Source organism: Tetrao urogallus, assembly GCF_951394365.1.
Source record: "Tetrao urogallus genome assembly, chromosome: 19".
NCBI classification, from domain to species: Eukaryota; Metazoa; Chordata; class Aves; order Galliformes; family Phasianidae; genus Tetrao; species Tetrao urogallus.
Window position 1 is genome coordinate 2,919,653 of NC_136832.1, and position 10,682 is coordinate 2,930,334.

General features: G+C 45.0%; 1 protein-coding gene across 2 annotated transcripts in view; it reads right to left on the reverse strand.

Annotated features, from left to right (window-relative positions):
• The window catches only part of TNC (tenascin C), a gene marked incomplete at both ends in the record, with an annotated part of 41,181 nt that extends 31,809 nt beyond the window's left edge, over positions 1 to 9,372 (reverse strand). For both annotated transcript variants that reach the window (XM_079544770.1, XM_079544769.1), the window contains 9 exons: positions 485 to 748; positions 1,106 to 1,195; positions 1,738 to 1,923; positions 2,591 to 2,860; positions 3,460 to 3,616; positions 3,717 to 3,832; positions 4,659 to 4,922; positions 6,677 to 7,990; positions 8,910 to 9,372. In XM_079544770.1, the coding sequence (XP_079400896.1) occupies positions 485 to 748; positions 1,106 to 1,195; positions 1,738 to 1,923; positions 2,591 to 2,860; positions 3,460 to 3,616; positions 3,717 to 3,832; positions 4,659 to 4,922; positions 6,677 to 7,990; positions 8,910 to 9,372 (3,124 nt within the window). The remainder of the gene's footprint in view (positions 1 to 484; positions 749 to 1,105; positions 1,196 to 1,737; positions 1,924 to 2,590; positions 2,861 to 3,459; positions 3,617 to 3,716; positions 3,833 to 4,658; positions 4,923 to 6,676; positions 7,991 to 8,909) is intronic.
• Between the last annotated feature and the right edge of the window lie 1,310 nt (positions 9,373 to 10,682).

Consider the following 10,682-nt stretch of genomic DNA (forward strand, 5'->3'; position numbering starts at 1 on the left):
TTTTGGATGAGAAAACTGAGGAAGGGCAACATCAGAGCCCTGTTGACCCTGCTGAAGCATGATGGGTGGAGGCATGCTGTGAAGAGAACTCATTAGGCAGGAACAAGCAATATTAGAAACATTCTGGTTGCTCTTTCTCCTAGATTTTGGCTGTAGAATATAAAACAAGTTATAAGACAACATACAAAAAAAAGCAGCCTCACATCAAACAAACGATGAGGTCTGCATTTCCTGCAGAACAAATAGCTGTGTTCTTTGTGAGCCTTCTCAAAGGGTAAGCAAAGAAATCATTGAGAACATGGAGCTAAACACAAGTGTTCCTCAATTAACCTGTCACGCTAGACAGAATTAAGCCTGCTTTGCAGGCAGTGGATGTTTTTTAGCAGTTCCTCAGACACGGCTCAGAAAATCGGGTGAAAGTGCACTCAGACCAGTCATTGATGAAGGACCTGGTGCATGGGACTCACTGAAAGCTGTTACTTACCAGTCGAACCCTTGATGGTTGTGGGTTTGCTTTTGTATCTGCCTTTCTCTGCCACCAGACTGATGGTGTACTCTGTCCCTGCGTCTAATCCTCTCAAGATATAAGAGGTGGTGTCCACAGGGATCTCCACTTCGTTCTTCTTTCCAGAGGGGCTAACATAAGTGAGGCGGTAACGATCAAATTTGGCCACTGGTCTTCTCCAGCGAAGGGACAGGGTGGTTTCAGTGGGGTCACTGACTTCCAAGTCCTTGGGGTTATCAAGATCTACAGGTGAAAAAGTAAAGTTTAGGTGTCTCTGAAGTGCCCTGGGTCAAGTTTTCAGACATCTGTAGAGAAGCAACCGTATTGAGTGTCTAGTGACAGATCTCATCTGCACTCTGAGCTTTGGAAGTCATAGAATGGATTATAGAAGTCCCATTGCTTCATGTAGGTAGAGGAAAAGGAAGTTCTCTTTTACAGACAAAACACGCTAAATCTGAATTTCTGCTATTTATGTTCAGTTCAGCTGGCACTGCATGAAGGAGAGAAAGAATTTAAGCCCTCAGAGCATTTATCCAGGGAAAAGGAGGTGTTGTGAGAAAAGATTTACTCCAGAGCGAAAGAGAGGGTCAAGCTACTCACCAGTGCCAGCATTAATGGTAGCAGGAGCACTTTCCCTGTCCTGTCTCACTGCTGTCACTCCAATGCCATATTCAGTTCCAGGTCTCAAACCTAAAAGATGAGGAGTAGACATACAAAGAGATGAGGAGTAGACATATAAGTCCATGCCCTTGGGAGATGCCTACAGGTATGTTTGTGTAAATAAAGAATGTATGCTCTACTAGATATATGCTAGGTATACGCAGACATCCACATTACATGGGAAAAGTACCATAATCTAACCTTGCAGGACAGTATGGCCATTTGTATACACATGGAAAAGCTGCAAGCTGGCATAAGTAAAACCATCTTTAGTACAATTCAAATGCCTCTTGAAATGACAGATGTCAAACAATCTTCACTAAGACATGTGACCCAGAACTCAGGCAAGTGACCAGCAGGATTCGGAGACACGTATGAAAGTCAAATAGCTACTTACCCACTTGTGGGTCTGAAAATATATAACACCTGCATTTTAATTTAACTACTTCCTCTCGCAATATGCAACCTCTACTTGCTGCTCTTATATATAGTGATCAAAAAGAATTTTTGGTCCCATGCTCCATGGTGCTGGCAGCAGGAGGATATTAGTAACAATTTCTTGATTCCCTTACCTGTGAGTGTAGTTCTGGTTGTTGCTTGGTTGCCCTTTGGCACTGTCAGCTCAGTGTGGTCTCCACCAGAAATGGGAGCAAACTTAATTCGGTAATTATCAATATTCGCATGGCTGTTCTTCCACTCCAAAGTAATGCTGTTGTCTGTCTGTGACACTCGCTTCAGGTTTCGTGGAGCATCCAGGTCTGTAATAAACACATTAATAAATAAAACCAGACATAAGTAACAGGAATAATTCTCTTATGACAACAGCCTTTTACAATAGTCCATTTTAGAAGATGAACATGACCCATGAAGCTGACATTGTTCCCTCTTGTATGATATCACTTAACTACATCAAGCAGATTTTTTTTAGTATGATGACCCATACCTTCATAAAGCATTCCCAGCATGACAAAGGAACAAAGTAATCTTAAAAAAAAAAATCACAAAAAATATTTGCAGATCTGAAGAAAAGAAAAAAACAATGTTTGCCAATCTGCTATGGATTTAGGCAAGCAGAAGTAAGGTCTTGGAAGGAGAACCATGGAAGATATTTAGCTCAGCAAACAGACCAAATCTAGAGGAATTTGATTTGACAAGTAAAGATTTAGGGTATGATGAGAAAAAGCTTCTAAGTGACTTAATAACATAATTCCCATTTTCAGCAAATATTTAGAGACTTGAAGGGCCTGAATGTTTTGGTGGGCCAGTAAGGTATGTAAGGCACAGAAAAACCTTCTCTGCTTTCATGTAGGTTCTGTGTTGATGCAGTGACTGTCAACTGAAGAAACACAATGCAAACAGCACAGGAAGATTGATGGTGATTACATTAAACTCACAGAAATTTGGATTGCCACCCAGCCTCCTTACCTGTGACAAAGACTTCTTTTGCAGGGTCACTTTCCATGTCCCCTCGCCGAGAGATGAGCGTCACTTCATATTCTGTGTGTGGCCTCAGGTTTCCAATAGAATATTGGTTTTCATCCTCAGAGAGGTCAATGGTAGTCCTGTCCCCTGGAACATCCTTGGGGCCATATGTGAGCTCTATGCCTTCAATTTCAGCCAAGGGTTTGGACCACGTGATCAGAGCTGTGGTGTCTGTGACATCTTTTGCCTCGATCTGGCTAGGGGCATCAAGTTCTGTTTTAATGAGAGGAAAACGTTATTAAAAAAAATTAAATAAATCTTAACAGAAAATTCATAATGCTTACTTGGGCTTTTAATTGCTTCAGAACAAAATTAACATGAATGGCTTCTACAAAATGAAGCTTGTCTTCATTTACTTTCTTCCTTACTTGCCAAGTGGGGCCGATTCATCAGAAACAAATTCATTAAATTCATTAACATCTGAGGTTGCCAAAACAAGGACAATCAGAAACTCTGAGTTCTACACAATGGAAACTCTTTCCTAAGCAATTTCTTCATGCCAATATCAGCAGGATGAAAGAAGTTCTAGTTTCTGTGGATGTACCTTTTAGGAAAGAATAAAAGTTGCATGCTGGTAGCTACCTTCTAGACAAAAATAAATTTCCTTTTTTCTTTAAACAGGTGATTTGGAAAGCAATATTTTTTTTCTCATGTCTTTGTCATTAAAAGCTCCAATGCTTTTTTTCTTCTCTCGATTTCCTTAAGAATGCACCTTATTGAGTTAAATTTTCTCTTTGCTTTAAAGCTCCCCAGGCTACACCAACCAGCAGTTGTTTCATTGGTTGTACTACAGGTATACAGGTTGTGCTTACTTGTGGTTATCACACGGGATAGCCCTGGTCCTCTGGTATTGTTTTTCACTATATGAAGGGATACATTATACTGTTGTCCTGGTGCCAAGCCTGGCTGCATATATGATGTCTCCGGCCTTTTCAAGCTGCTGGTTATGTCTCCATTATCATCCTTTTTCTGTAACACATGGAACAATCAGTTAATACAAACAAAAAATTCAGCATCTTTCACTTGTATGAGAAGCAAGGCTTTGACAGCAGGAACGAAGCTTCCTTACCATATTACGAAAGACCAGCTCCCAGCCATCAAAGGAAATGCTCAGAGGATCCCACTCCACCTGGACAGATGTTTCTCTAACAGATTTGAATTTCAGACCTTCAGGAGCAGGCAGATCTGTGACAATAAAAATAAGATAAATACACATGTAACAAGAAATAAATGAGGATGCTGGTGGTGGAACATCTTCCCACAGCTATAAGTATCTGCCACGCAGGGGTCTGCATCTGAGAATCCCCAAGGATCATCAGAGAAGCTTAACCTCTCTTCACAACTGGTTATTCTGCCTCTGAGAGACATTCTCCTGACCTATTCTAGATGTTGACAAAGAATAAAACAACTTTCTTTGTACCCTACAAATGCCTATTTTTGCCTTCTTGAAAGAAACCTAGTGTGGACATTTGACGGTAGGTGAAATGAATCCTGCCCCAGGTCTCTCAGAAGAAGAACACTGACTGAAGTCAAAGAGCATCTTCTGAGACTGGGATATTAAATTAGACTGTGATGGGCACAGTACAAAAAGGCAAATGGACTACAGATCGGCGGATAAGCAGAGTAAGTTGTGGCAAAACACACTGAAGATATAAAACGCATGGAAGTTCCATTTTAGTCAAAACTGTTTGAATCCAAATGATTTCATATTGCTCTTCTGTTACACGTGCTATAATTATATATATTTTTTCAGGGAGCATTACCAGAGTTCAAAAATATACCTTATTAAGAAGGAATTGAGGATCTTAATTTACAAAGACCCCATGATAATGAACTTTGCTTTTAACATTGACAATGCTATTGAAACAGAACAGAAGAGGAAAGTGGTGAAGGCTCTCTTTGTTGAGAACAGAAGATGAACTCAAAATAGAAAATACAAAAAGAAGAAAACCCCAACACAAACATAATACAGAACAGACAAATGACTGAACAGAGGGAATATTAAACTCACATGTCGCTACTCTGGCACTGACTGGAATACTTTTCTTGTTTTTAAGGATTGCAAAGACACGGATGAAGTATTCCACACCCGGCTCCAGCTCACGAATAGTGGCAGATGTCTGGTTTCCTGGTACCGTGAACTGTAGATCTAAGCCCCCACTGCTGGTAGGGACATAGGTGACAAGGTACTCGTTGACGAGATTCTCATGCTTCCATTCCAGATTTACAGTTTTATCTGTTACATTCGTTACTGTCAGTTCCGTTGGAGGAGACACTAGAGAGGGGAAGAGCAAAACAAAAGTCAGTTCTCAAGGCTCAGAAAATAATGACCTACCCAGTTTCCCACTTTCCCAGGAGCAGTTTATGAGAATCAACAGGGAATGGGGAAGCCGTGCCACACAAATTAGCCACTTGTAGAAAGGAATGTTCAGCTGATGAAGACTACAGATGTTTCCAGAACTAATGGGCCAATTTCTGCTTTCATGCTTGCACATAACCTATGGCTGACTGTGTTCCAGCCCCTTCTTTCATGGCCGCAACACAAGACTACTACAGCTAGGTCCTGAGAGAATCAGACTTTAACTCAACTGCCAGCAACACGTGATTTTACAGTTGGAAGTCCTGGGGTTTGGATACACAGAATTGCACAGATTTTCCACAATAAAATAAAACATGATTATTTTTGTAAATACTTTCAATAGATTACTCCGTGTTTGCATGTGCAGGAGCCCAGAATGTAGCTTGGGAACCCTCCAAAAGGAGGAGATGAAAAATGGTAATTACTTTCCAAGGGTATTCATTGTCCTTTACAATGTTCCCAGCCCCAAAGTACTCTTTGATTACTCTACAAAGATCTTAGTTCCAAAATTCCTCCCCTGGGATCTCCTAAAGAAAAGTGCCTCCTTTATAGTGTAATGCCTGTCATTATGTAGCTGCCAGCATTTTCTATCCATTTCCATAGAGTCAGTGGTACTGGGAAACTAAACACATGGCTTAATAGCTAAGTTTCCACTCCAGCTGATTCCATTATTTTAACCTAAGCTTTGTCAAATCTAACTGTATAGTGTTCCATATATATAATGCATAATATGTAAATTGTGTACGTATTTATATACATAAATGTTTTAAGTTAGAAAAATCCATTTGGTCTATTGAAGGATAATCAGGGCCCCTGCGATAATTCTGAAAGCCTGCATGGAAATATTTGTGACATCTGGCAATTCTATCATGATGGCTGTCTCATCTTCAGATGGCACAGTCATATTTTCTGCACATGCCTTGCCTGCTCTGCCTCCATCAGGGCTCCATCTCAAAGGTCTACCTCCAAAGCAAAATCACAGGGTGCTTGGAGTCTGTCAGCAGACAGTCTCAGAGCTGTGCCTTTTGGTTTTTTGGCTCCTACAATAGCAATAGCATTGCAAATGCAATCCCTTCTTTACTGGTCCAGCGTGAGACTGGGAACTAAAATCTATCTGTGAGAAACCTAACGCTCATACTTAAGCACTTTATTCCCTAAATTTATTATCCACATTAACTCATTCCTGACAGACTTTTTTTTTCTGTTCATATTCTTTTTACTAATCCAGATGAGTACCTAGGTAAGAAGTTTCTGGATTCACCTCCCTCTTCTCCTTAGCTGTTAGATGCAACTGTTTAGCATCAAAAGGTACCACGAGAAACCAAATATCGTGACAAATCCCCATGCAGTGCTAGCTCCAGTGAAGGGAAGAAACTTGGAGATGACAAATCAACTTTATCACCATTACTGAACTTTTGTATTGCTAGCCACTGAAAGTCACCTGCAATTGCTACGATACACAGCCCTGGGAAGTAAGGGAGGGGAAGTTCTTGCTCTGAGCACACTAGCTCCACTGCTTCAGCTGTTTTGACTGTGATGAATAAGAGCAGAAAAAACCCTACACACAGGGTATATGCCCTGCTATATGAAAAGCACCATGGAGCCTCTAAGGTGGACACAGGGAATGGATGACACAGGGGAAAAAGTTCAGAAGGGCCATTGCCACCTACCATCAGAACAGTCGATCCCCATGTAACCTTCCTCACAGACACACCGTCCCTCGACACAGCGGCCCACGTTGTTGCAGTTGTTGGGGCAGGACCGTTCCCGGCAGTCTTCCCCGGTGAAGCCCTCGTGGCACACGCAGCGCCCATCGACGCAGCGCCCACGCTGGTGGCAGTCATTGGGACAAGACAGCTCCCCACAGTCCTCCCCAGTGAAACCGTTGTCACACACGCAGCGTCCCTCCACACATCGCCCACGGTTGTGGCAGTCATTGGGGCACCGCAGCTCCCCGCAGTCCTCCCCTGTGTACCCCTCGTCGCACACGCACTGCCCATTGACGCAGCGCCCGTGGCTGTTGCAGTCGTTGGGGCACCGCAGCTCCCCGCAGTCCTCCCCGACGAATCCCTCGTGGCACTCACATTGCCCATTGACACAGCGCCCGCGGTTGTGGCAGTCGCTGGGGCACCGCAGCTCTCCGCAGTCCTCCCCGATGAATCCCTCATCACACACGCACTGCCCATTGACGCAGCGCCCGCGGTGGTGGCAGTCGTTGGGGCACCGCAGCTCCCCGCAGTCCTCCCCCAGGTACCCCTCGTGGCACACGCAGCGCCCATCCACGCAGCGCCCGCGGTTATTGCAGTCCTTCGGGCACCTCTTCTGGCTGCAGTCATCCCCCATGAAGCCCTCGTGGCACACGCACAGCCCGTTCTTGCAGCGCCCGTTGCCATTGCAGTTGTTGGGGCAGGTCAGCTCACCGCAGTCCTCTCCAGTGTAGCCCTCCTCGCAAAAGCAAGTCCCATTGATGCAGCGCCCACGGTCGAAGCAGTCGTTGGGGCAGATCAGCTCGCCGCAGTCCTCCCCCGTGTAGCCCTCATCGCAAACGCACTCGTTGTCCACGCAGCGCCCACGGTTGTGACAGTTGTTGGGGCACAGGGGCTCACTGCAGTCCTCACCGGTGAAACCCTCGTGGCACACACAGCGTCCACCCACACAGCGCCCATGGATGCTGCACCCGTGGGGGCAGAGCTCCTCGCCGCAGTCCGGGCCCGTGTAGCCCTCGAAGCAGATGCACACCCCATCCACACACTTGCCTTGGTCGTTGCAGTCAGACGGGCAGGCAGCCTGGCTGCAGTCCTCTCCGGTGAAGCCTTCCTCGCAGATGCATTTGCCCTGCACGCAGAGGCCACGGTTGAGGCAGTTGCGTGGGCAGGCTGGTTCGGAGCAGTTGGGGCCTTTCCAACCTGGCTCGCACACGCAGCCGCAGATCTCGGTGCTGTAGTTGCCGTGCCCACTGCAATAGGGGGCCGTGTCCAGGCGACCTGCACCAACGAGTCAGGAAACCCTTAGCTTGGGGGTGTCAGGCCAGCGTGGCACACAGGGAACTGAAAGGAGTCTGGTTTTCCCAGCTCCCTATGGGCCATGATTTACAGAATCACCTGCATTTTTTGAATGAAACACTTCCTTTCTCTCCTGAAACTTAGCAGGAATGCTTTAATTCATGCTACTGCCAGGGTGTGAAGGAGCGCCCCTGCAACTGCTTGGTAAAATGAGCACGTTGGATTCCTCTGCTCTTCTCAAAATCCCTCTTTCACTGACTGAGCAGCTTTCCTGACTGCTTCATTAGGGCACGCACCATGAAGCATCATTCACCAATTCACCCAGAACACAAAAAGCCAGGCAGCACGCTGTATCGCCAACAGTGAGACCAGCTCTGTGCTCAGAGAGGACCTAACTACTGACCAACCTGTGTTTTCTCTATCTTATGACCAACCTCTTACTCCAGTTTAGAAAGCAGCAGGAGGGATACTTTCTTTTTTCCTCTTAAATCATTTGTTCTCACTAGTTCTAATCTATTGCCTACGTCCCGCTGTATTTTTATTGGTCTCTATTAAAGAAAACTTGGATGTTAAAACAGCTACATTGGCAGCCTGCTCAAAGGGACAACATGTGGAGCCAAAACCTTGGGCTGTGCGAGTTTTAATCTCAACTCCGACACTGTCACCTCGTCCAAGTGCCATACTTGCTCAATGCCACAGCTACAAGGCCCAGACAAACATCTGACCCACAGATCCATAAAACTAGAACTGTGAATGAACCAAGCTGGCAAACGCATTGATTACATTTCAGATTTAACAGGTTGACTTTTGTTCTTTCTTGAAACAGATTCGAGTATCTACTCTAAACAAGATCTGCTGCCAGCACGAGAATTTCCCCGCGTGGTTCCCCAGCCTGCCTTACCTTCTGCTGTCTGGGAATTAGGACAGCATCCAGCCCCGCTGGCACACTGCTCCCGCAGGGAGGATACCAGCCCCTCCAGCTCCTCCAGTCTGCTCAGCAGGTCCTTGATGTCTGGGGCAGCCGCACAGCCACAGGCCCGGCGGGGAATGTTGATGCGATGCGTGAAGACGATCTGGTTCCCTTCATTCACCGTATGCTCCTCGTAATTCTTGACAGGCTCAATTTCTGCCTTCAGGTCTGCGTCCCCGCTTGCTGTGTCCAGATCCACGGAGCAAAGGGAGCCAACAGGCAACTTGATGTTGTAGACGTGGTTAAAAACCACGGGCTGGTTTTCCTCTGGTAAGGTCACATTGAGCCCAGTCTCCCGCTTCTGCCGGATGATTCGCTTGATGAGCCCACCACTGGCATGCTGGTACAGCAAACCTAAGATGGCACAGGCCAAAACCTGGGAAGGGAGTCCCATTGTGGTGTTCAGTTCCTTTTCAAAGCTGATGGAGTCTTATATTTGCTTGGCCTTTTTAGTCTGGAGGAGAAATTTGAGAGCCAGTTCAAACTAAGTTGAGTTGAGTTTCCTTTCTTGGCACGCTTGTTCCCTGAAACAAGAAGGAACAGTGTTAAGGGATGAACTGCAGCTTCCCCACCCAACAGCAGGGCTGGGACACTCACTCACATCCTCAAGTAAGCTAAAGCTGAAAGTCTCATTTCCTTCATTCGTTATCCCACTGCTTGAATGCTGGATCACTGCTACTAGAAGATGGATCACATGAAAAACTCATGACATTGTCAAAAGGCCTATTGGCATAAATAAACCCATTGTAGCCCTTTTGCACCTGCTTTAATTTATTTCAGCTTCTAGGGAATCTGAGCTGTGGGGCTTGTAGCCCAATAGTAGATGTTACTGCAGATGAGGATCCTGGAGTCAGTGCCTGTATCCTATCTGTATCCTATCTACTGCCATTTTAGCACAAAAGTAATGAGACGCAAAAGATTATCCAAGATGAGGATCCAAGAAGGAAGACAGACTGTAAGAAATATCAGTAGAAATAACAGGAAATCTGTTGAACTATAGTGTACTATAGCAAACTTCAAAGGGTAGGAGAGCAGGCAGGTGAGTAAGAGAGAAAACAGGTGGGCAGGATAAAAGAAAACATGCACATAACCAAACTGGGGATGGAGGAGAAGGAGAAGGAAGAAAAGGAAATGAAATCCTTTGAAGTTCTTCAAGAGAAAGAGGAAGCTTTTTACCAATGGAGGTGTAAAACAAAGTCTTCTTAGCAACAAATAAGCCTTTTCATTAGGCAACATTTCACGGTGTCTTATCTTTCATCAGATATAATGTGATACCTCGCTTATGGTTGAAAGCACCTGGCTGGCCTATACTAACTCTTCCCGAAACTCACTCTATTCAGGTTGCCTCAACATTTCCTCTTCCTTCTCACTCCAAACCCTTTCTTTTCAAATGCCATAAGCCATGGGATATGAAAGACTTTTGTTGATTTCAAGCAGAATCGGCCTGTTACCTTCTACAGTAAGAACCTACAGCAGCTAATGGATAGACTAAACAAAGCACACCTATTAAATGCCACCTCAATGTTAGTTTTTCTTTCTACTCATTTAAGTAGTTAGGTTGGTGACTGGGCTTTCCCAATTGTAAGTTCCTTTCTTTGTGCCAATAACGGAGGAAACAGCAATTTATCCTCTGAACACCGCAATTTTGATGATAACTCATTTGTTAGATGGGAGACTAGCTTCTTCCACTGCTCTGCCTCCCAT